We start from the raw sequence: 27,151 nt of genomic DNA, 5'->3' as shown, positions 1-27,151 counted from the left end.
GAAGGTACGTGAAAGTCAGTTGGACTTAATGAAAAGTGAGAAGTGACCTGGCCTCGCTCTAGACCATGCAGCGGTACTTACGAAGTGGATCCCACAGTCCAAAATATTTCCAGAATAAAACAAAAGGAATGGGACACTCCTAATGAATGAGAAGGATTCAACACCTATGAGAATAAAACGGCACGGCTGGACCTGAAATTGCAGCCCAAACCAAAGTGAACATAAAGGGGCATTACGTACCATTCGTTCAATTAAACATAGAGTTATACTTATTTTGAGTTATAGACTAGACCCTTGTCACTCCTCAACACAGACTATAAAATCCTGAGTAAGCTATTGGCCACTCGCCTTACTCAGTTTATTCCCGCGCTGATACATCCCGATCAGTGTGGGGTTGTACCTGGTAGGAGCACAGAACTCAACATTAGATGACTACACCAAGTTATGTTAGGCACCCACGGTACAGGAACTACAGAAGGCTGCATATCCCTTGACCTGAGACAGGCGTTTGACTCCCTACGATGGGACTATATGGTCTATGCCCTTGCACGCTTTGGCATACCTGAGGAATACATAGCATGGGTGCGCGTACTGTATATGAACCCCACGCCGCGAGCACGCACAGGACGGCACGTCTTAGGACAATATATGGTGGCTTGTCACCATTGTTCATCCTGGCTTTAGAACCACTCCTACGCAGGCTTTCGGGGTATAACATGTGGTCGTACGTTCCACACTGTCTCAGCGTATGCAGATGATCTCATTCTTTACATCAAGGATATCGATGCTGACCCTCATCCTATGCCCGCCATATTTGAGTCATTCCAGGGTCTCTCTGGCCTGGCAATCAATGCTGCTAAGTCATATGCGTATTTCTTTGACGGCGATGGGAGGTGCAGATTCTTTCGGTTCGATCCCTGGGCCTTCCACATAGCACCAGACACCTTTAAATATATCGGAATACGAATTTACTGCAATAACTCGGACCTTCTTGATGGCAACCTGGGGCAGGCAATTACCGCTCTAAAATCCCAAATTCGGTTCTGGGTCTCACTGCCACTGTCAGTGGCAGGCAGAGTGGCTCCTTTACTACTTCACCAACCTACCGCTACTTGTCCCTGCGAGGACCTTTAAAGTGTTGAACGCTCTGGTGACAGATCTAATATGGAGTACAGGGCGTAGACCTGTTGGCCTGGCAAAGTTGCAACTTCACGCGCAGCCCGGAGGGATGGGTGTGCCAGACCTGCGTGCATATTGTTATGCCAGCCAGTTGCAATGGCTGGCATACTGGCTTGCTGGTCGCAATCTACACAAGCTGGATATGTCATCACGAGATGGGTATGAAGGGATCATTCACAGGCTCTTACTACCACAAGCACCCCCGTCGACCTCGGCGCCCCACTTATTGAAATTGGCTATTCCTTATTGGCAGAGTGCTGTGAGATATACTGGTTGGAAAGCACCGTATGCCCCCACTATTCCGCTGCTGGGTATTCCCACACGTTCGGGAATTACCTCTAACCGTGCCCTGCAGAGGTGGGCGGAGGCGGGCATCACTACACTAGCAGACTTCTTTCCGGGGGTGTGCTAATGTCACATGAAACGTTTGTACGTGTCCATGGTGCCCCGGATACACTGGTCCTATTACACGTACATATTGCCAGATATATACGCACCACATGGTCACCTGAAGATGCTGAACCACCTACGAACGCACGGCTTACCATGCAGTACCTGATGGGTAACTGGGCCCGACTGACAGAATGGCTAACTCACGGGATTCGAGCAGAGAGGGCGATCTCATTACAGCCGCTGCGCGACAAGTGGGAAGGGGATGCGGGCCGTGCATTTACGGTCAGAGTGGGACACTATATTGGGGTTCCCCAAGAAGGTCTCCCATAACCCCAAATTTAAATGTATTCAATTGATGCTGTTACACAGGGAGTACTTGACCCCCGTGCAGGCTGAGTGTTATGTTTGCAGGGGCGAATGATGGCTGCCCACGCTGTCACGCACCCAACGCAAGTTTGGTACACATGGTATGGGCTTGCCCTAGACTGGGACACTACTGGGCGACGGTGTGCAAAATACTGACGGCGGTGGCCCCGGTGCGCCTGAATGACACTTTGGGATACTGCATACTGGGCCTGGGTCCCAGTGAGAAGAAGGGTAACCCTACCTCACGTTTTGTTAACCTTGCACTCCTCCTAGCCAAAAGAGCCATAACCACACGATGGAAGGCCACTAGAGCCCCGTCCTTACAGGAATGGCACACTGAAATGTTGAAATGGGGCAGGGCAGAGGGGACTGAATTGAAAAGGGAGGAATGTAGAGGTCTAAGGAAAACTCTGATTTTGCTGAGCTGGTATGCAATGCTGGAAGAATACGCTGCGATAGATATTTTGTCCTATTAGGATAAGTTGGGGATGTCACAAGGGGATCTGACCTGCGGATATGGAACACTTGAGCTCCTCATGTTGACTGTGCGCTATGCTTGGTATGTTCACAGGACTGTATAATACAATCTTGGCGGACTTTGAAACCACATTGCAAACACCTGTGGATATGGATGACAGGTCAATGCCATTGTTGAGTAACGGGGGCTGAGCACGCGGGGTGGTGGGGGGGTGGGATTGAATTTTTTTTTTGTTAAGATGTTTTTATCTATATTACATTCAGGTTTATTTAGCGACTTGCCATCCATCTCGTCACACTTTTGGTGTACACGGAAATACGGAGAAAGACCTGTTTTGATATATTGTTAGAACCTGTATGATGCTTCTGGCTCATTGCATGTTGCATTCGAGGACGATTATGGATGTCTGACGTTGTTAAAGTGCATTATCCTATACTGGTTGTTACCATGTCGTGTTATGCCATGTGTTTCTGTGTCCTTATATACTGCTTTACAAATTCCGGCTCACTTCTCTGTAAAATTAATAAAAAACAAATATTAAAAAAAAAAAAAAACATAGAGTTGTATATGTGAGACCATAGGCTTACCAGAACGACTTAATTAAGACAAATTAACTACCTCGGTTTCTGAACTCTAGGTGAAGTTTTGAGTATCTGCTCAGTGATCCACTGTGGAGGGGCGGGCACAGAAGAAGGAAGAGAAACACCAATTGAGACATATAGCTTTCAGTGAACCAACAAAATAGAAAAGGATATTGAACATACATTTTAACTGTTAGAAGTCACATTGCTGGTGCAATGGCCTGCTACATTCCAAGACATTACCCACAAAAACCAAGTGGCATTTCCGATGTCATCGATGAAACCTGCTTGATAGCATCTATTTTCAGACTACCTGACTGATGGAAATAGGTCAGCTACAATGTCTCCTTCAATCATGCCTGACCCCGCCCTGAACACCATTTTGAAAGAATTATTAGCGATCTGAACCTCTATGGGAAATACGGACTCTAAAATCAATGAGGTGTCCTCTGAATGAAAGCATTAAGGGCAGATATATCCTACCACAGTCATTTACAGTTAGTAGTAAACAGGATGTTGGAAGTGGACGGTAAGAATGGAAAAGAGTGAGGAATGGGGAACAAGAACTATGGTACCCCTAATGTGCAAATTAAATTGCCTACACTTTTACTGGATGGACTCCGATCCACCCGCCTAATAATTCACTTTCTCACAACTATCCTACAAACGCTAGCTCTGTGAAGTTAATAAGAGGGCTTAAAATCAAGCTGATACGGATGGGCAATACTTCGATCAAGGAACGGAGAAATGTACAAGAACATACGAGCAGGCACATCTGCAGAAACACTTCACAGAGGTAGACTGGTTCGATTTTTAGTATACTACATAATGGGTTCAAGACACTTTTCTGACTCGGCAGAGCAGACCTTCTTAATCATTCTTATTGCTGAAGATGCATCCAGCCCGAATATGATTTTGGACAGAATTGTATGGAATTGTTCAAAGGTCCAGTTGCTATGGACTGGAGTATGTGTCATATTGATGTTAATCAATAAAACCGATATGTCAGAAGGACCCACGTTGCAATCCTACATGATTTTTCCGAGGTAGGACTGGCAGGGCATAAACACAAGTGGTTGTCATTCTCACTAGCTTCTGTCACTACTCACTAGAGAGGAATGGATAAAAATAATGGTAAAATTTACAATAAACTAAAGAGTAGTGTACATTGTCACCAATAAGTTAAGTGTCTTTAGACAAATATAGCCGCCCCTATGGGAATCGCTAATAAGGCAGGGGACCCGACACAGATACACAAAGTATGTGACCTAAAAACCCATAACTGTAGCTTGGACCACACTGATGGAGGAAACTCGGTGGCTCAGATATAAGAATAACCTCAAAATTCAAAGAAGAATATGGAACTGGTGAGACATCCTGCCACTGTTTAGTAATTGAGACTATGAGCTCATAGAAGAGACTAACGGAGCATATTAACCTTTAAGGGTAACAGGAAATGTATCATTCATGAAATCTGATGAGGTTAGCAGAACCTAGGACCATTCCTATATTATTCTGCAGGATAGGAACTCCTACGTTACTTTTACTTTACTTTCTACGCCTCCACGACACATACTTGGAGTACTCTGACCACCCTTTCCATCATTCCACCACCTTTCCCTCTTTCTTTGAGCGTGGAATATCTTGCCTAGTCTATTCACGTTCATTCCTCCCTCTATTTTCTCTTCTTAGTACTTTATTAAGATTGATGACTATTATGTTTGCCATTGAATTTAAATTCTGAAGTTTGCCACTTTTCTCAGCATGAATAAAATGAATGTTCAGAATATACTACAAACGCGCGTTACACGCAGAGTACTGTTTCAAGCGATTGCTGAACCTTAAACTGTTCCTGAGTGGAGGGCGACATCACTTCCACTACCAGCAGACTGATATATGCATTGAACCTTTCATTGCAGGAACCTGTCCTTGTAAAACAGATGAGAGAAGGACTTCTTTTATCGTGTTATCGTTGCACATTTTCAGCCATTGATTTCAAGTATAAAATTAGGACAAATCATTGGGTGCTGAAGTGATATTTATGCCTTCGTTGTAAAATGTACTTTTAGTGTCGGCCATTCATTATTCATGGGAAAGAACTGAGCCGTGAAGCCGTTTGTCAAATTTAAAATACTTTCCTCAGCACCGTGCGTCTTCAGAGGACATGAAGTGAAAAATTCATTACTGAATGACTGCCCGATGAAAGTTGATGGGTTTTCTTTCCCTTGTGTGCTTGCAGGTTGGTGCTTTCCTCGGTCTCGGACTACTTTGCTGCCATGTTTACTAATGATGTGAGGGAAGCAAGGCAGGAAGAAATCAAGATGGAGGGCGTGGAGCCAAATGCACTCTGGGCTCTAGTTCAGTATGCATATACAGGTAATGTTTGGGGTTTCTGTATCATTTTCGATCCTTATTACTCAATTTAGTGTTTAGACTGGGGCCTTCTCTAGGGTAAATGTGGCACTGCAACACTATTTTCTTTTTGATCAATGCACTAGTAACTTTACATGGGATCAATGTACTAATACCGGTCAGAGGGCCAATTTGTTACTATTCTCTTTTGTCTGCTTTAAGTATAGCTTCAGATTGATGCGAACCCACAGTTCAATGCTACTTTCAGGTGCAAGTTAATATTTTATTATGCGAGGAAATCTCATATAATTCCTGTTTTCTGGTAGTGTGAGACTGGTCTCAGCTGAAAATACCTTTTTGCAGGCATGTTTTCTTGGACTGAGAGACATTTTCTGCTTGAATCAGTCTCTCACCGGCTTCTCGTGTGCCTTTTGTCTACGAAGAATGTCCTCTAATCCATTCCTTGTTATAGGGTTTTCGAATGAAGCACACAAGATCCTAAAATCTAGCTCAGGATCATGAGAGAAGTTAATGTTGCCATTTGACGTTGATCCTTAATCTGTAACATGTATGTGTGGAGAAGTGTGGCTCAGGGGTTAGAGGCGGCAGACCCGGAAGCTGAGATCGGCCCTGGACCAGGGTTCAATTCCCCGCCTCAGCGGGTCTTGGGCTCAGAAATTCCATGGACTCGATAATTCTCGCTCCGGTGCCTTCTCGACTCACGTGTTCACACTCTGCGACTCTGGGCAATAGCTTGCTTAATCTCCACAACGGCCCCTCACGGCGGGATGCCTGGCTTTCACCTTGTGGATACCCTGCGGGGGTTATCTCACAGGGGAATACCAGGACGGGTTCCCTAAGCAAGCGCCGGGAAACCCACTGCGGGTAGCTGTGCGCTATACAAGTTCAAATACATTTACATTTACATTTTATACCATGCTGCCTGCTCCATCATCTTCAGTCTAAAGATTTGCCCCACTTAGACAAGAGGCCCACTTTCTGCAATTTCCTAGTGTCTCCTGTCTCCTTAAACAAATCTTTGTCAGCTAGGCATACAGTACTGTCTTTAACTCCCTATGGCCACAATTATGAGTCCCTCAGAAAAGTGCTGCACTAATGCAAACCTTTGTGTGCACCATGTTAACATTACGACTGGATCTTTTTTTTCTGATCCCTCAGAGATTTCCAAAGGCAATTATTGTCAGGCCAATCTTGCTAATATCAACTGCTGGAAAATGGCTCAGAAAATTCAGGGCCGTGCGCAGTTTGTTTAGCTAAGCATTTTGCTGGGAAAAGCGTAACTGGTGTTATTTATCACATCTGATAAATAATGATATGCAGGATATAATTATTTATCATGCTGTAAATACTATTCAGATACTGAGGCCACTGTAATCAAAGCCTGTGTCAAATCTATCGTTATTTCTGTAGATTCTTTTCTCCTAAACCCAGTGATCAAGGAAATCTACATCTGTGAGAGGGATCTGGAACTCCTTTGTATGCTTTCGTTTTTATCCTTTATTATTTGCAGAATTCACTCAAAAGTTTCAGTTGCACTGTACAGAACACCTTCGAACCATTGCTCTTTAAAAAAAAAAAAATTGTTGCATAGAAATTTCTGAGAATCTTCTATGAACGTACCCATTTCCTTTTCACAGTTTGAATATCTGTACCCTGTACTTTCTTTGACAGATCCGGGAAAATGTTGCATTGCTTTATTTTCAGGCTCTTGGGGTGGGCCTCTGGGACCAGGATAATGCTGCCTATATATCTTGTGTTTTTCGATCTCTTTTAAGATGTAGCACCTGTATTAGAATTTGCTGTGCCTACCTATATTTTCTTTCCAGGATTGTGACCATCACATATCATTTTCAATCCTTATTACTCAACTTAGATCTTTTAGTAGAGTGGCCAGCTGAAGCATTCTTCCACATCACAGGTATTTGTCAGATTCTGGAGGGTGCATTATCTACTCTTAGTGATGGCCTACTGCCCTGACAGTGACACCCGCTGTCATGCTGATGTCTGCTGCCACGCCACCCGCAAAAACAGCAGTTGATGGCCAGAATGCAGAACAGTGTCAAACATTCACCCCAGTTCAGAGATCTGGGCCTAAATCCATCGTTTTTTTGCTCACCATGCCATTCCAGTTTGAACCTAGCCATATGCAAATCAGTCTTGACCCTGTGCCCGTGGGAACATTCCTGCCTGAACTGCTAAGCCAGATCCTCCCTTGACTGGAAACAAGCATCCTAAATGTAAATGTAAATGTATAGGCATTTATATAGCGCACTACTTACCCGTAGGGTCCCAAGGCGCTTCGACCGCTGCGAAACCCTTCCTGGTTTCCCTGAGAGATGGTCCCTTAATGGGTATCTCCAGGGTGAGATCAGGCATCCCCGGCGGTCTGGTGGGGCCGTTAGTGAAGATGAGGCAAGCTAATGCCCAGAGTTGCCGAGTGTGATCGCTGATCAGAGTGGGCACCGAGGCGAGAGAATTATCGAGTCCGCTGACCCTGGTCCAGAAACCTGCCGCGCCGGGAATCGAAACCTGGTCCCGGGCCGTCCTCTGCTCTCGGGTCTGCCGCCTCTAACCAGTGAGCCACACTACTTCACTAGGACCGGTTTCGGGCTTTCAGCCCTCATCAGCCAGGATAGCTTGATTCCAGTTACATGGAGAGCACGAGGCTCACGTCTGAGCATACCCATCACACTCGGGGTAACAAATGCAAAAATAAAAGTTGATGGACAGAATACAGAACAATGTCATACATTCACCCCAGTACAGAGATCTGACCCTACGCTTCTCCGTCACAGCTCTGTCGCCCCTGTAATTTCAGTTAAGCCTCTGGTGGATACTATAGGACAGTGGAATTGTTTAGAACTGGGCCAAAGACGTGTGTTCAGTCAGATCTAAATACTGGCCATTTTGTTCAAGCTGTAATACCGCAATGTGTTCTTGCTTGTCTGCACAGTTCCACTTCTAGGGCTTGAAAGTCTTGTCTTGCCCTGCCATCCTGTCTTACATTTATTTTTTTTGCACATCGTATTTGTTTGCGAAGCTTTGGTTTGAAGCTGTACAGATTATTTTCTCAGCACATATGCTGTCCACTAAGGTGAAAGGCTTTCTGGAGAACCCCAAACCGTTCAATTTACTGAATTAGTCCTACTGCTGTTTCCTCTTAGTAGACGCTGCTCCGGGTTATCCACACAAGTATCTCCATGCCCTCACTGTCCAACATTCACTGTCAAATGTTGCAAGATAAAGCCAAACATTTTTATTAGACAAGGCAAGTATGGTGGGGATAGTGAATAATGTCAGTACTGTTATGATTGGGCTGTAAAAAATATTTGGTCACAGTTCACCACCAAAAACAGACCAAAAAGAATGGAACCTGGGACTTTTAATTTCTCTTCTACATAGATCCTACCTTCATACATACAGTCACCAAAAATTCCCTTCTACCTAGTAGATTGATATGTGACTTGTGAGGTAGACCTGAAATGGTCTCCCATATCTGTGATGGTTTTTATGTGCCTGGAATTTCTTTCTTAGAGGTAACCATACCACTGTACATGCGCCACCCATACGTCGTAAGTGCCTGCTGTCGGCAACCTCAATAGGAGGAAGTGAGGTACTGTTGTATGGGCGCTAGTCTTGCTAGTGTTAAGTGCAAATAAAACATATTTTGGAGGCACTCTCCTTTTGTTAGGAGCAGATTGAGGAATACGCTGGCCTAGTACATACATTTAATTAAGATTCGCCTAAAATGTCCCAGGATACATTAATTATCCAAGCTATCATATAATTGTATGTTTTCTGGTGCGATCCCATTACTAGTGCTAGACATAAGGTGGATGTGGGCCGGGAATAAAGTAGATCTCTAGGCGAAAACCGACTCAGTGTGGTGAGGTTTTTTTACTGCCTGGCTTGATTCTATCCTGGAGCAGCCAGTAGCCTAACTAAAATGTAATGAAGGGTACCCCTTTCTAATAAGACAAAATCATTTTCAAAAGAAACCAGTTTAGCCAAAATACAGAATATGTAATGTGTCTCAGCACCCTCAATGAAAAGCATTCACATATTTCAGGATTTTTCAGTACTGGGGTCCATAGAGAGGAAATTGTGACCATTTCACAACCACTCAGCAGCTTCATACAATACTATAATTAAATATGAATGAATTTCGGAAGATTGCCATACTTGTAAAGGCATATAGATTAAAACAATAGTGAGTTACAGATGGAATTATTGCCAATCTCCTGTTCCAGAGAGAGTCAGTGCTTGTGTGTAGGGATTACCATCTACTCAAAGGCAAATGTAAGTTGGTTTGTGATGATCTCGGCATCTTGTACTCCCAACCCCCTGCCATGTACAGCTCTGCAGAGTGCATGTTGCACCCCTCTCGGGGGTTTGTCCTGCCAAATTAAACTGAGGAACCTGCTATGGAAATTTGTGAGTGTCTGCAGATAATCTAAGTAGGCTGGTATGAGCCACGTAAAGACAATAAAGTAGGAAGTTTATCTTGAAACAGTTTATCCGGCAAGACCAAAATATTTTGAATTTGTTTCACTAGATCAGGTCTTAGTTGAGATAATTCAGCATGTCAGGACTATTGTTTTAATAGAGGTCGTTTTTAACAAAAATCTATGGATGCAGATGACCAGGTAGCCACTTTTTGTGTCTTTTTTTTTTTATTGTCTTTCATACAGATACACCCTTAAAATTGTCTTGTTGTTATCCAAGTGCTGTGTAGGAGCGCCATGTACCAAGCAAACAAGAGACAAAAGAGAGTATCCTTGCCTTAAACCTCGAAAGAAGGCAATCAAACTTGAGATACCTGATCCTGGTGAAGATCAAACAAAGCTGGACAGAATGAGCTTCATGACATTGGGTCCCTGGCCTGCCCTCAACAGCTAAACATAGAGGGAGACTAGGATACTGTGTAATACACAAGGTATTCAGTTCCTGGGGGAGGGAAGGATGGGAGGATCTAGGTCAAGGAACCGGAGACAACAGATCAGGGGATCTGATTGCTTAGAAGCGAGAGCCTTCACACACCCATGTGGGTGTCATGCTTCATCATTGGGCAGCTCCTCACTGGACCAGCCAGGACGTGTAAGAAACAATTGAGGCTGAAGAAGCTACTAACACACGTGTGGAAATGGAGGACAGCACATCACCAACTCCTATGTCCATCACTTCAACTCCTAGGAGAGCAACTGTTACACCTTTGCCAGACTTTGTGGACGGTGATGAGGGACAATCCCAAAGCAGGGACACAACTACTTCTGTGGACCGGACATACAGCCACCGTAGAGGCCAACCAGCAACAGTCCACAATGAGAATGTGTCCAACGACATGGCACAGTTCTCCACTGTTTGGTGGCATGAAGAAGTCCTTCATCTCTGTACAGTGCCTGCAAACCAAACAAATCAAGACTGTCAGTAAGCATCTGTTAAGCATGTCATGGTCGATCCAACGATTGCAGAAAGAGCAACACCGGTGGATTACTGCAATGGAGAAGGAGCAACATGTGCAGAGACACAGTCAGTACCTGGCATGCTTTGATGCCTTCACTCGTTCCATTAATGTATTGGCAGTAGCCACAACAACTCTTGCATGGAGAATGTAAACATACAAAATGACATAGGGCACTGCTCTCAGGATGTTGCATGTGGGCTAGTTTAAGTGGCCACAACTGGTGAAAACATACAGACCCACAACCTCTCTGTCCCCAATATTCTGCTGTCACCTGAAAGTAAAGATGGCTCTAGCATCAGTGCCACATCTATGCAGGAGGTATGCTGTACCAGGCATGCACGCCAACAAAACACTTCTGGATCTGGCATATTCCCCACTTCCACAGACCAATGTTGCTGACAAGACGCCAACACGAGGACGGAGAGAGTGAATACACTAAACACTCGGTCATGAGTCTACTGTTCTTTTGTTTGTAATAAAGTTCTTTGTCACCTAGTTGACACAATGTTATATCCTCAATGGGTACAGTTAATTTACTAGATACATTATGCTCGCAACCTGACTAAAGGGTGATCTTTCAGTTATGCACCATGCATTACTGTTGTTTGATGTCCATGTCTTGGATGTTGTAATCACTCTTATTTCAAAAATAGTTGTTGTCGATCTCTGTGTGTCATGCACGACCCTCTGCTGCACGTGTCCCATCCTGCTACACCTGTGGCAGTGGTAATTCATCATCTGAGGCCGACTTGTCCTCAGTGGTGATGTTGTGTAGACCCTTCCTCATGGCGATGTTGTGTAGTATGACTAATTTCACAGTACGTCTCAGGTCTGAGCAAATTCCTGCCATAACTCCAGTGGGCCGGTCATTATCAGATGACCCTCTTGTTTAATACAGACACTACCACACATCGACCAGTAACGTCATTTCGATCTCGATTTTGTAAATTTGTATGTCATGCACAAAATGTCTCTATAACAATTCAATGTACAACTAATTTATGATCTCGTAACATAACTGTTGCTAGTAACTTACTGTATAATGATTAGGTTTACTGACACTGCAAGGTGTACATGTTATGATACGTGGATAACATTATGTGAATGTAAAGCTCTCTGATACCCTATTAGTCAAGTTCGCGCTATATAAAAAAACAAAAATAAATAAGTCTGAACAGTAGTGCTCCGACATTCTTGTGGAGGCAGCAGAACCTGGACTACTTTATCCCAAAGGTATTTTCAAGGATGGAGCTCATTGTCTGGTGTGCCTTGTTGAACTGCCTTTCACTTCTTGTTGTTGGAGTCCGGTATGGTGTGAGTATCCAAGGATGCAAGGCATATGCACTGTCTCCTTCAGAGCATGAGAAGGAAAACCATTTCGTCACATTACACAAATCGTTCTGGTCACTGTATTCATTGAGTCAGCAATTGTTAATGTTAATGTTAAATGAATTTGTAATGCGCACGGCTGCCCCAGCCAAGGGGCGTCCTGGCGCTTGCCGTGAGAGGTGTAACGGTGGTGAGAGTTGGTTCTGTCACAGTGAGTGTACATTAACAGAAGAGATGGGTTTTGATCGCTTTCCTAAAAGGTGGAAGCTTCTCAATTTTTCGAATATGGATAGGGATTCTCTTATCTAGTAAAAAAAACATCGCCAAATTCACCCTGTGACAGTTGGTTTTGTAATCTACTGTGGCGGAACATGAAGGAGTCATGGGTGCTGCCTGAGATTCTGGCAACAAGGTCTGTTATGATACAGGAAGCACCACCCACTACCTGCACATTGAGTGAGTGTGAGCTTTTTCTGTTTCTGTAGATTAATTCATTTACTGAGGGAGGACATATGGCAGTATGTGTGCCATCAACACAACCAATTACATTATGTTACTGTGCTACCTGATTAAGCATTAATTTGGTCTGCTGCAAATATTGGGAGGGGTATTTGGAAAATATATTTATTGTTTAACTTAGCTAACTATGATGTCCAGAAACCTGCGAAAGAACCTGGAAAAGGCACTTTGTGACTCCACCTCCTTCCACTGCTATGGCCCCCTGTTAACTGCCAGTAGCTATGAGGTGTAGTCAACATAATACCTGTACTTGTGGTGGGATTGCATTGCTCCTGAGTGTTGCAGTCTGAAGCAGAGGTTGTAATTCAGTAATTAATTCTAGGATTACCTCACTGTACTTCTCAAATATCTCCTCCTTAGTCTTTTCTAAATATTCTCTCCTGTTTCCTCCTCCTCCTCCTCCTTCTGTCTGCCAGCCAAAATCCTCACCGTGAAAGAGCCAGGTGCATTTTGGGTGCTTTTTTAAAATAGTTTGCACCTGGTTACAACCTGATCCAGATTGATGGTAATTGCATTTCCTAAATGGCAATTGTACGACTATTCACAATTAGGAAATCCTTTGAACATGCTGTTAGTGATTTGCTATTTGGAAATCCCTTGTTGCGATTTTCTTAGTCAGCGAATTCCAAAATGCACCACCAAAATAGCCTTTCGTACATTTCGAAATGCCATTTTGGTTTGGGATTTCTCAATTACCTGAAATTGTTAATCGCACCATTAGGAAATGCAAAATGCTTTCGTACATATGAGTCTAGATTATCTGTGATAACTTGAGCTTCTCTGTAGAAAACACGTGAATATACTCCTCTTGTGGTGGTACAGCTGGTAAACATGGGGCTTAAATGGAAGCCTGCATAATAAGTTAAAATGTTCTGAAAATATTTCCTCTGAAATAAATCATTTGATTTGCTCACAAATTGGGTCAATGATATTTAATTCTTAGCTGAGTATGCTGGTCATAGAAATGGTATTCCATTAATATTAGGCATCTTAGAAAGATGCTTTCTACTGGTTTCTGCCTAACATTGTGTACAGTTTTCACTACTTTTTCTAGCCTTTGTCAAAAAACATAACTGTCTGATTTTTAAAGGTATTTGCATGTGTAAGAGGCTGTGCAGTTATAAAGAAAAAAACATAAGGTCTTATTTAGAGTTTGGGGGACTTGATTTTCCATCAGTGAATGGCAGATGAATTGCCCGCCATTTTCTTTTTTTATTTCGAAGGGTGCATAGTTAATTAAAACAATTACATATTACACATTTCCGCAATTTGTCTTTTAAAACATAGCACATATTTTAAAATCAGGCATTTGCAAATTTGCAAACATTGCAACAAAGCTGTAAGGGAAGACACACTAATAAGCAAAATGACTGAACATACCTATATAATCTCTTTGCTGGCAGGCTAATGAGTAGTAAAGTGACAGTGCATATCTATGTATTCTCTTTTCCCGCGAACATTCAAAACTCAAAGTAATGAAACTAAAGTGACAGAACATTTCGATGTAATCTCTTTGCTATCCGGCTTATATGGAACTAAAGTGTGTATTTATTTGGTCTCCTTTCCGACAAACTATCTTCAGTGTGGTTGTTTTGTCACAATGGTTTTTAGCTTTGCACTGAAAGTTGCCAAGAATTTGACAAGCCACATGTTTGAGTGTGCGCAGGGTTGAGTGCTGTGATAAGGACTGTCTTCATGATCGTATATGTTTTTGGTTAAAAATCCCTCTATGCAACTGTCTACGTTCAGGGGGCAGATATAAAGCATATGATTCAGTTTCTTTCCTGCAGTCACATAATCTGCAAGATTCTTTTTCAGCAGTTTGTAACCAGGGTAGTATTGCATCCAGGGTTGTATGGACTCCTAGCCTGAGTCGCATAAACTGGAGCTTTGTGTAATACAAGTACCCTTGGTCAAAATAGGCTTGAGGCGTGAGACAACTATAGGAATTAATAACCTGCCACTCGTGAGATCTCTTTGCTAAGGTTGAATTGTACTTTTGAAGGGAGCGGATTTTTGTTATGACATTAAGGGCCTAATTACGAGTATGGTGGTTTGAGGACCGACCGACTCGTATGGGTGCGGTGGTGGCAGTCTAGCCACTGCCCCACTGGCCGTCTGGCCACCCAGTTACAACTTTGTTGGTCTGACCGCCATTGCACGGCCGCAGCTACAGGGAACCACTGTTCCCTGGCAGTGGCGCGGTGGTCAGGGCCTAAGTAGTATGCTGGTAGTGCAACTGTGGCACCGTCATGCATATTACAAGTTTTAGGACCGACAGCTATGTCATGGAGGTCTTTCCTCCATAAAAAGGCTGGCAGTCATGAAGCAAAGGGCCCCCTATTGCTCATTTGCAGGAGGATGCATGCAGGGGAAGACCGCTTGTGCCCCCCTTTTGTGCATGCTTTCCAGTTCCTGCATCATGGACCTTACAGTCTATGCCGCGCAGTAATTTTTTGGGGTGTTCCCATTGCGGTGCCCGTTTTCAAAGGCACCGCCTGCCAAACATGAGGAAACTTGTAATATGGTGGGCATGGGGGCACACAGGTTTGGTGGTGAGGGAGCGGGCCGCCAGCGTGGCAGTCTGCTCCCGCACCGCCAAACTCTTATCAGGCCCTCACTTCTTTCTTAAATACGAGTTTTGACCCCAGTGCTCCTCAAGTTAGACATTTTTAGTAATTGTACTGGTTCATGCAGTGCTCAGCTATATTTATACCTAGGATTGGAAATGGTTTATTTCCTGCCAGGTACTTGATGCTAAAGGATTTCTGTCTGCAAGTCTGATTTTATGGCGTACATCTTGATAGGACCATCTGATCGCCCAAAATTGCTTGTTCTGTCCAAATTTCAAACAAAGCGTGTGTGGTGTTATTCGGTAGCCGAGACACAGTCCTGTGTTCTTTGGCCAGTAATTGGTCTAACGGCTTTATCCAAAATAATTTCACAACCATACATGACTGATGGAAGAAATTTGGCAGACATCACATTCTGCAATTGCCCCATAATTGGCCATTTCGTGTCCTTGAAAGGGTCATGAATTCTGCTGTCCGGACAACAGACTTGTGTTTTATTGCTACCAGGTGCGACAGTGTCGAATGTTGGCCCCTAGGAATTTGTATTGTGTCTCATAGGTGACCCATATGCTGTAGATAAACCAAAATCCTTTTGTTCATGTCTTTTAAAAAAAAAAAAGTTTTTAGAAATTCACCCAGTTTCCATGAGGTTGGTTTCCAGTTTGTTTCTTAAAGAACAAGCAGAGACTACGCTTAAAAACTTTGCTCGCCCACGAGGGTCTGACTCATTAATAGCAGGTCATATAGGATATGGGTGAGGGCATGACCTCCGAGTCTCGGTGGGTGGGCTTTTATTGAAGCAAGATTTCTGGAAAGGCACGAAATGTAGATGTCAAACAGCAGGGCTGTAAGAACACATCCCTGCTTTCAAACCATCTGTGGGGTAGATCTTGAGGGAGAGTTTTTTGCTATCCCTAAGCTTCACACGCAGCCGGGTATTCGTGTGTAAAAGTTGAATAGCCTTAAATAATTTTGATGGAATCCCGGCCGTTATTAATTTTTTCCAGAAGCGGTCATGTGCCACCCTGTAAAATACAGCTTTGAAGTTGATACACCAGGCATATGAAGTGGATTTGCTGTTATTCGTTTTATCCATACAGATCACCAAGGTAGTTAAGTTCTATAGGGTGCCCCGCCCTTCACAGAAGCCACTTTGATTCCAGGGGATAAGCTCCTGGCTGACTGCCCAAACAGACAGATCTTGTAGTACCAGGCTGGCAAATTACTTTGTTTCCACGTCAAGAAATGCCATCAATTGATAATTTGAGGCATCCCTCCTGCCCCCCCTTCGCAGATTGGATGGATTCTGCTTCCACACCTGGACTCCTGTGTGGTCTGTTGCAGACTCACTGCACTGTACAAGGTTGAAAGGTTTTTTACCCAAAATTCAGTTCTGAACCCACAGAGAGGTGGCAAAAGGATATTAGGACCAGGTGCATCATCAGCTCTGCTCTTCTTTATTACAAATTGCAGGGGATGTGTTATTTGCTAGTGCAGTCTCTGATGAGTGGCTTGTTTCAGGAGCCCAGGAGAATTTGATGTCTCAGGCAGCTGGTCCTCTTTTTAACGTCTTCATGATCGTCACTGCATCTGTCTTTTCGAACAGGCAGCACTGGAGTGCTTTAATAGTACAACCTAGGGTGCTGTACCCTGGCCTCCTCAGATATGCTTACATGAAGGGCAGAAGTAGGGTCCTTGTCAACTCCGTTGATTGTTTTCCAGAAAAATCTGCTGTTATCTGTTTTGCAGGTGTGGAGCAGTTTACCTAGAACTCATCAGTATGTTCTTTTTTGGCCTGCCATAGTGCCTTTTTAGGTCTTGCCTAGCGTACGCAGCGCATGCGATGCGTCGCTTTGGCGAGTCTATTGTGGCTTTGCTTAGCGAAGGGAGACAAACCATGTGCGCGCACGGAATGTCGATGTGCGTGTGCATGGCGTCTCCTCTGAAGGGGGACAGGAGATGGGCACTCCGTACGCGTGCACATCTCTTGTCCCTGCGTGACCACAGCGGGTGCATGGCGCGCTATACTTTTTCTAAGGCTGGGTGCGTTTTCGCTGGTTTAAAATGTATTTTCTTTTGTTTACCTCCACCACCGTTAAGTTGCGACAGCCACAATGGTTGGTCCTGGAATCTGCCTTTGAAGCTCGCACCACAGGCAGGATTAATCTAAACATTTTAAGCAGGCGACTAGCAGAAGATGAAACAAGCATGTGTCGGAGAGGGGCAGTCCCAGCACAAGAATGAACCAAGGAAACTTACTATCATAGCTAAGCTCAAGGAGGCCAGACGGCGAGCGAGGAGTCTCGGGGGACAGGGAGCCTGGGAACCAGAGGGCCTGGGACTCTGGAGGTCAGAGGCAACGTCTAATGAGAAGGGGAAACACCAGAACGAGACACGTGGGAACACAGTGGCAGGGAAAGTGATTCACATGGAGATCCAGATAAACACACCGCAGACAAGGGTAATCAAGGGCTCGTAACGGGGCTGATGAAATGAGGCAGAGTCGGCCCAAGTATAAAGACACAGCAGCTGCCTTGGGTGAGGTGGAGGGGCGCAGGTGCAACACACCCCCAGTATAAAATGTCCAGCGGAGGCACCCTCATGACATGCTGCTCATCCCTATAGGTTTCACCAACAGCTCTTAAGATCCACCCTCTCCACCCCGATTCGGTAAGCACAGCCATGAGGAAAATCTCTCCCTCTAAACCACATCCATCATTTACGCGCCAAGCCTGCCAACAGGAAGTGCCAATAAGTCATGTGCAAAACATGTGCTGTTCAAAGTCTGTCAGTGCTGCAGAGAAGTGCCGGTTCAGAGACTACGGCACTTGTGGCCCATTCACAGCACCACCTGCTGTCGCCTCAGACCTTCCTTCCATAGCCATCTTCGCCTCTGCCCCGCCTCCTACCCGCTCTTCAAGGGCGCTGGAGAATCATCGAGTTACAGGCGCGCCTCCGGCTTCTACTCACGCCCCCTTCGCGTCCTGGCCCGACTCCTGCTTATGGAGCTGCTGCTGTGAGGCCGGAATCCAGGGTACTCTTGCCAGATCCAGCGGGACCCCCACCCCAGTATCAGCGGTGTCACCGGGAAAGGTAGTGAAATATCAGCGCCCTCCCCTTCCTCAAACCTCCGATCAGGGGTGCCTTGGGCAGCAGTGGTTCCTGTCCTATGGTGGCACACTGGCACCCCTCTGTCAGTCTCTCCTTTTCTTCCAGTGTTCTCCTGGGGTGCATTTTTCTAGACTGCGCTCAACCCCCTTCCCTAAATGGCTTCTGAGTCCTTATCCGTGCGGGCCCTGGCTGCCAAGGATCCCAGAGCTGCACCCCTCTCGCCACCAGGCCACTTGCCAATCCCCAGAGGCAGTCTCCATGTATATACTTATTCAGTGAGCACAGGGGGCCCGCCTCCTCCCCGTTAATCACGGGCGCTACTGACGGGGCACTTCTCAGTTGGCGGACTTCTTGTAGGTGTCAGAGGTCACTGCTCAGCTCTTACACATCAGATGTTGGCCATGACAGGGGTCCATGGGTGCTGGACTTTTATTTCACATATTTATTGTAGGGCCTAATTTTATGCAGCACTATAATATTGCCATAATTATCAGGAGCCAAAAGCTAAAGTTGTTAGATTGAGGGAGGAATAGGTGGCAGAGGCGCCACCCCCAGAGGGGTTTAATGAGGCATTTTCCTCCCAAGACTTGTAATGTGCCCTTTGGTCCTGTTCATCAGTGAGTTACGCCCCCCCAAACAAGCATTGAAAATGCAATAAGTCTTGCCTTTGATTAAGTTAAAGCCATTTGCTTTGCTATACAATACCATTAGCAAAGCAAATGGCTTTAACTTAATCAAAGGCTAGACCTATTTCATTTTCAATGCTTGTTTCTAAAGCTTTTGAAGCTTCCATGCCTTGGGTAGCTGTGCTTTGTCAGTGTGGTTATTTTTTAATTGGCACTACTCTCTGTTTAACTCTTTATTCAACCTGCAGAGTTATTTCAATGCCTCGGGAGCGGGTGACTTTCTTAGATGTAGTGAGCTTCAATATTGTTTCTACCATATTGGTGCCACGCACATTGCAATATTGCCCATTGTGATTGCACTGAGCCTAGTGAGTAGGTACCCGTCCAATGGGGTTGTGCATTTATCCAGGATGTCTTCCAGTGTCCTAATTTTCCATTGCAATCATTTCTTATTTTCTTTTTTTGAGTTGGAGATTAATATGTTGGCCGGATCATGAGTGTTGTACTTGCAGGTCTTTGTTATAGACTGTGGGCTGTGGTCACTCTCTTCTCAGTCTTCAGTCCTGAAGTTTCTGATGAGTTTGAATAAGGCTATTGAGGTTTCAGTGTAGTCTGTTATAGTGCCGGACTTTTGTGATATGTTTGCGAATGGGGTCCGCTCCCCTGGGAATCTTCCATTTAGTAAACACAATGCTAATGCAGCTGGAGCTGAGACTAGACGGGTGCCTTGGGAGTTGTATCACCTTGTAGCTGATGCTACCTGCACTGGAATGTTCCATACTTCAATTTTGAAATATGACACATTCTTCTGTAATATCCGTATGGAAAAGGTTAAAGCCCACAGTGATTATCACATGGTGTGTGTTGTGATCCTTCATCAGGTTCTTGATGACTATTTTATGTGAACATATTTTTCCCTGGGTTGATATATATGTTAATCAGGATAAGCAGCTGTGTGTCACTGCATATACAACCATCTATTTTGTCAATCTGCAGCTATTTTCCGGGGAATATAGCTGTTCTACCTCTACGTTCTGGTGTGCTGAGATCTAGATTTTGAGCCCTCCTTTTGGCCGGCCACTTGAGCTGGTTCTTATAGGTAGATTGAGGTATTCCAGATGTCCCATTAAGGGTATGGAGTTCTCAGCCTGGGTTTCTTGCATAGCGATAATATGAAATGTCCTCAAATATTTGACAGTTTCAACGTTGGGAATTTATTGTGAATTCCTGCGATGTTCCACAAACAAATTTCCATTGTGCCTGGCGGTGATCTTTCTATACTGGCTGTATTAGTGATTTGGTTTGTTTGGCGAAGTGGTGTTCCCATAAGCCCTAATCATGCATCTTTGCTGCTTGTCAAAGCTGTAGGGAGCCAGGACAAGTCTAGTTTGGTATGGGCAATCAAACTGCATGGCTTTGTTGAGTAACTGATCCCTGCGGCTAAACTTGTTCATTTCCTCTGACTGGTGATTATAGATCCGGTGGCGTTTTCAAGATGGAGAATGCTCAGTGCAATGGTGATGACCAGTGCAAGGACGTTACAGTTAAATACATTTACATTGCCACTCTACTTCTGTTGACCTCCCTTAAACATTGCCTACAATAAATGTTTTATCTAGTGGTGAAAATGTACAATTTAAAAAGTGTGTTTTACCATGGAACTTCTGTATTTGTCCTTCCTCGACTGCAGTCTTGCACATAATGTTGAAATAAACGCAAATCCAGGAAAAAATGGCCATCTAAAAATAAAAACAAAAGACATTTTGGAACTGCTGTTAATAAACCTTTTTAAAGTTATAGTTATTCATTCAGTATTTTATTTTATTACAAGTCACGCTTGTACAAATATTTGTTTGAACATTAAATTATTTTAAACTATTAATGTTTTTGTTTCACTTGTCATGTCATGTCATTTCAAAGGTTCTTATATAGCGCTTTTTCACCGAAGGGTCTCAAGGTGCTTGCTTTAGGAACCCGTCCTGGCTTTTCCCTGTGAGATAACCCCTACTGGGCATCCCCAAGGGGAAAGCCAGGCATCCCGCCGCGGTGGGGCCGTAGTGGAGATTAAGCAAGCTATTGCCCAGAGTTGCAGAGTGTGAACCCGTGTTTCGAGTAGGCACCGAAGCGAGAATTATCAAGTCCGTGGACACTTGGGCTCAGACCCTGCCGCGTCGGGAATTGAACCCTAGTCCCGGGTCTGACCTCTACTTCACAATAAAAGAATATCTTTTTTAATAATTAGATGTATATGCCTATTTCTTTTTTCTTCAAATAACACTAATTTATCAAATACATTGTTTTTATTAAATAAATCATTATAGTATTTTTACTTTGGTGAGAAGTGTATATATTATTATATTCAAATTTTAAAAATATATATTTTCAATACTAATCCCCTTAAAACATTTATAAATACCCACACCTCAAAAAAACATTTAACACCATGCCTCTTTTTTTTTAAATGCAGTACCCCGAAAATAAAATGCTTCCCACTTTTATTCCACACAACCTTAACATTCTGCTCCTAAAAAGCCATGATCTAGACAAAAGAATTGTTACAATGCTGTACATGCTTAATGTTTTAAATACACACACCCAAAACATGAAAACCAACTCCTCCTTTAAAAAAAAAAAAGTACCCCAAAATTAAAATGACTCCCGCCATTATCCCCTACAACCCTTATATGCCGCTCCTTTATGATCCTAAACAAAAATATTCAAAAATTAATTTGTGTTCTAAGCCCTTAGAAATTGTAATTTACTAACACTACCAAAATTAAATTGGATACCTTCACTACTTAAAATAAAATGTACCCCAAAATTAAATTACTCCCCTCAATTGTCCACTACAACCCTAAAATCCCTGTTTTAAATAAAAAAATAAAAATAACATTGTCATTTTTTTTAAATAAGTTACATTTCAAAAATGCCCTTTTTATCTTTAAAATCTCACAAATCACCCCAAAAATCTCACAAATCACCCCAAAAATTCACAATTCATTATTTATTTTCATAAAAAACTTATTAAAGCATTTTAAATTCTTTAAACAAAATTCTGTGACCTTTCTAAATCATTCCCAAAACAACTATAGATTCTAAACTCTTTTGATCAATCTGCTGAGAAGGCCCGCATCGAGACAATTATTACAACTGCTCCCTTTTCTTGGAATACATAAAAACCAGTTCCAGGATGCGGGATCCACACCTCCTGTCTGGGGAAAAAGCTATAAAAGTGGAACCCAAACTTTTAAACTGGGTTCCAATTTCTTCTACGGGAGGAGGTATTGTTTAGATCTGGGGCTTACCCTTTCCCTGACTACGGACTTTCGCTGCTTTCTTCAAGATTTTTTATGAATTACAGTACCTTTATGGATGAGGAGGGTGTCTGTGTCCTGCTTGAAGAGATGAATCTTGGCTTTCGTTATTTTTTTTCTTGAATTAAAAAACATACAAAAGCATTCCCAAAAACAACTTCAAATTCTTTTACCAAATTCAATCATTTTAAAATCTCATTACTTACCAACTTGAACTTTGTAAATGCATACGTTGCAAAACACCCAAGTGTTGCAAATGATGCTTTGTAAATATAGGTCATGGTAAAATATTTGTTGTAATGACAGGTGGTGGTGGGTCAGCAGATCATTTCCAGGGTAAAAGGGAATCTTTCACACAGGGTCTGTCTTTTTGTAAGTGCTTCTCCTAAAAGGGTTATTGACAGCCAGCTGCATAGCTTCACACTGGATTGTGCTGCTGTTTTGGATGCTTCGGTGAAGTACAACTCTCATCAACACCTGTTAAGTAGACCAGCATCAGAGATAATTATTACTACTGTTTCCTGGATTTGAAATACACAAAGCAAAACTACCTAAACCAGTTCCAGGCCTTTAACACTTGGATCCACATCTCCTGTCTGCAAAATTACTATAAAAGTGGGATCCAAACCTCCCACTGGATTACAGTTTTTTTGTTGACTACAGGAGGAGGTATTGTTCAGATCTGGGGCTTACCTTTTCCCTGACTGATGAATTTCTCTGCATTCTTCTATTGCTTTCTCGGGGGCATTTGGAATTTCTGGCTCAAACTTTATTATGGATGCAGTGCTTCGATGAACAAGGAGGGTGTCTGTGTCCTGCTTGAAGAGATTAATTTTAGTATTTGCTGGATCTGGTTCTCAGATACAAAGAAGAGGCTGGTGTTTTCTTCAGGAGTGGCTGCTTCTTGAGTCGACACAGGTATCTTATTCTATCGCAATCTTCCTTTGCCATGCCAAGTGTATGTGGTGAGAGGGAGTAGGTTTCTAGAGCTTGAGAAACAGACGGGATAGGGTGTAAATCCAGGCTTGGGCAGAAAGACAGCAGATAGAGGACACCACATAGAGCTTTAGCCAGCCACCAATAGCAAAAATTATACTGTTTCCACTTATCCCAATTTCTCTGGAGCTCCTACTTCATCCACTGGTCTTAGAACCGTACAAACTTCTGAGACCTTGTGCTCCCACTCTTGCTCTTCTTCAGATGTTTGGCGTCATGTTGGCTCTTTGGAGGCTGAGTGTAGTACACATGTAATGTGTTTAGTTAGGTAAAGAATATTGTGCTTACTTAATGTAATGTTTGCTGGAAGGTGGGAGCAGATATCAAGGATTTCAACTAATTAGTCAAAAATGTCTCTTTTCAGGTCGCCTTGAATTAAAAGAAGATACTGTGGAGTGCCTTCTGTCCACTGCTTGCCTTCTCCAGTTATCGCAGGTTGTGGAAGCATGCTGCAAGTTCCTGATGAAACAGCTTCACCCATCGAACTGCCTGGGGATCCGGTCATTTGCTGATGCACAGGGGTGCACAGATTTGCATAAAGTGGCACACAATTACACCATGGTATGTTCTAAGTGTTATGGGTTCAGGAAACGATTTAATTGAGATATAAAATGAAGTTTCCCGAATGCTGTATTACAAGGGCAAAATAACTCAAATGGGTAATATTGAGGAAACAGTTGTAGATGAATGGATACAGTTCTTTTTAAGGATGAAACCAACTCAAAATTAAAATGGCTACAAATGTTGGCGAAATTTCTGTTGTATTCAGGTCTTGCTCTAAAAGAGGGACTTTGTGCTCGTTGGATGCGAGTACCCATTTTTTGATTGCAATTAGTGTCTTTTTTCTGATAACTTTAAAGTAGGCCTCTGTCTCTTGAAATTTTGAGTCCAGCATAAAAATAAAACATTTCTTGTCAACCATTTGAAAATGAGGGGCCTGGAATCTGGTTCACAGGATGAGGCCAGGGTCGATCACTGCCTCCACTTCTGTGAATTATCTGCCTGCACCACAATCTGTTATATTCTCACCAGTGAGAACTATACCCTTGTTTTACTTAGATTGTATTTTCCTCCATCAGGTGTCCTGTGTGGAAGAGTATCCTAAGATAACATACTTCCAAAGAATAGTCGCATCCGGTGCACAAGAGAACATAATTAGTGCAACACCATAACATCTTGGTCTCAATTGAGGCAGCAGCATCTATCAAGTAATTATCTAAAATCAGTTTACAATACTTCGAAGGGATGTTTGAAGCCAAAATGCAGAAATGTTCCAGCAACCCTAGTATTGTACTTTAAGTATTGTTATTATTACGAGGTTCAAATGTCAGGTCCCTCAATCGTTCGGCTATAGTAGGTCAAAGAATATGCTTCTAGTGTGGCATAAGCATTACAGAGAAGTGTACACTGTCATCCTAGTTGTCGATTTCCCATTCTCGACTTCACTCTGCCTGACCTCATTTTACATGTAACATTCCCACTGCTTTACACAGCATTGCGTCAGTACATGAACACAGTCATTCATGGCCTTAAAACCCATGCTAAATTAAGGTTTGGTCAGATTATCATCCGCCAATTGGAAATCCCTTACATGGTATACATTTAAGAGGACTTCTGAAAGTTGTAGAAGTTAGATGGATATTTTAATTTGAATCACACTTCGAACGATGGGTAGTGAGGTTTTAACAGCGCATAGCCTATGTAGCAATAAGTTTACAGCTTGTTATCTCAAAAGTGGGGCATCTAGGGAACCACAGACAGCTACCACCCACCGCTGTCAAGAGACAGTAAATTACAGACGTAATTGTTGTCACAATAACAAGTTTTACAGAGTTCCCTGAGCAAAAAAAAAGTCCTTATTTTATTTCTCTTCCAGATGATCACGAAGACTTGTGGATACAGCAGTACAGTCCTGATATCGAGGCGTTTGGCTGTTGTAATTGATATCAGGACTGTACTGCTGTATCCACAAGTCTTCGTGATCATCTGGAAGAGAAATAAAATAAGGACTTTTTTTCAAACTTGGATACATGGATATGGACTTTCATTGTTTGAATTGATATCATCTGTAAATCTAACAGATACACTCATATACTTTTGTGCTCAGGGAACTCTGTAAAACATTTTATTTTGAATGTTGTATCTTTAATACAAGTCTAATCACCAAAAATATATAATGCCCTTACCTAAAAATCACACTGTATTCTGAGGAATTATATCGTTTAAAAATAGTCCTTGGTGTAAGAAACTCCAGAACAATAAACATTGGCATCCTATGAACTGTTAAACATAGCTCTTGACCTAAGAACACAGCTATGGTGGCAAGTGATCAGTGTTGTGATATAATTGTGTGCATATGCCAAAGGATTAATATTTTATGGATTGCTCTCATGAAGTACTCTACATAAGCTATAAAGAAAGCACAAACAGGGGCAAATAACTTTGCTCCAGTTCAAAGTTACGCTTGGTTTGCTCATTGCCAATTCCAATTCCAAAAATTCTTTATTTCGGCCACATAGGCCATAAAAGATGCAATAAAATACAATACATATATTTAAAAGACAGTATTTACATATAAAAAGCTTTCTGCTGAACCCACATGGACTAAGTGCAAGGTAGTTCCAGTTCATGGGGACATTTTCTTCCTTATTGTCCATGCTGCCATTAAGTATTTTGACACAGCAAAGACAATGTGGCCCAGAGTATTAGTTTTCATGACCCTGTAGGCCTGCAGGTATTTCCTGAAGCCCAGGTTCCGACACAACGGTGCTATCCAACGCTTCCTAGGACTCTGATAAGCGTGGCAGACAAACATTATGTGTAGGTCGTCTTCATCCTGGGCTTTACAGCATGGGCAAAGTTTGTCACCCCCTAAGGACCATTTGCTGGTAAATACTTTGGTGGGGAGTGTACCAAACCTCCATTGAAGGAACAATTTCCTTGCCAGCAGAGGAAAAATAAAATCCATAAAAGGTTCAAAAGCATAAGAATTTTTGGATTCTAAAAAACGTCCCGTCAAGGTGCCGCTATTATGAGCATTGTCCATGTCAACGAGGTTTTTGTTTTTATACAGCTGTACAAGAGATTTACGCGTGATCCTTTGGCAGCCCTGGACTGGGTCATCCCATAAATCTGACAGATTCAAGCTAAAGAGTTCCGCCTTAATAAAAGCCAGCCAGGGAATTTTGCTGTTAGCATTCAGCCTCATTACATGCATAAGATCTTGTCTGTAGTGGTGCAGTTCCTTGGTGCTCCATGTCCGGTGCCAAAACTTCACAGGTTTTGACAGGAGGTCTTCGGCAATAGAGGGAAGGCCCAGGTCAAGTCTTAGGGGGAGGAGTGGTGTTCCTTGCGGGAGAGCAAGTAAGCGTCTCAGAAAACTATTTTCCACCCCTGCCAGAGCCTTCCCTGCTTTGTGTCCCCACAACTCACTGCCATACATGGCTGCTGCCTTTGCTTGTGACCTGTATGTTTCCAAGGCCGGGCTTACGGGCTTAAAGGTGGACTTATTAGCCACCTTCAGAAGTGCGCCCGATAGCTGGGAGAGTTTCAGCCTGGATCTCGCTATTTGGCAGTCCCAGGACAAATTTTCTTGGAGTGTGACCCCTAGATATATAAAAGTTGAAACCCTCTCAAGACTAACATCCCCCAGTTTAGGGTTTGGTCTGGCCTTGGCGGGAGGGTTAAAGATCATAAACTTAGTTTTTTCCGTATTCACCTCCAGCCCATGTTGGTGACAGAAAAGGCCAAAACCATCCACAATTCTCTGAATACCCATGGGGGATTTGGAAAGCAGGAGGGTATCGTCAGCAAACATTATTGCCGGGACCCTCCTGCCTGCCAAGAGCG

General features: G+C 43.2%; 1 protein-coding gene across 3 annotated transcripts in view; it reads left to right on the top strand.

Moving 5' to 3' along the window:
• Nucleotides 1–27,151, top strand: part of KLHL5 (kelch like family member 5) — a 551,601-nt gene that overhangs the window by 314,428 nt on the left and 210,022 nt on the right. For all 3 annotated transcript variants that reach the window (XM_086963979.1, XM_086963980.1, XM_086963977.1), the window contains 2 exons: nucleotides 5,237–5,373; nucleotides 23,667–23,863. In XM_086963979.1, coding sequence (XP_086820105.1) covers nucleotides 5,237–5,373; nucleotides 23,667–23,863 — 334 coding nt within the window. The remainder of the gene's footprint in view (nucleotides 1–5,236; nucleotides 5,374–23,666; nucleotides 23,864–27,151) is intronic.

This window comes from Lissotriton vulgaris, chromosome 3_2 (assembly GCF_964263255.1).
Source record: "Lissotriton vulgaris chromosome 3_2, aLisVul1.2, whole genome shotgun sequence".
Lineage (NCBI taxonomy): Eukaryota > Metazoa > Chordata > Amphibia > Caudata > Salamandridae > Lissotriton > Lissotriton vulgaris.
The sequence above is the reverse complement of the archived record's forward strand: the minus strand, read 5'-3'. Positions and strand labels throughout refer to the sequence as shown.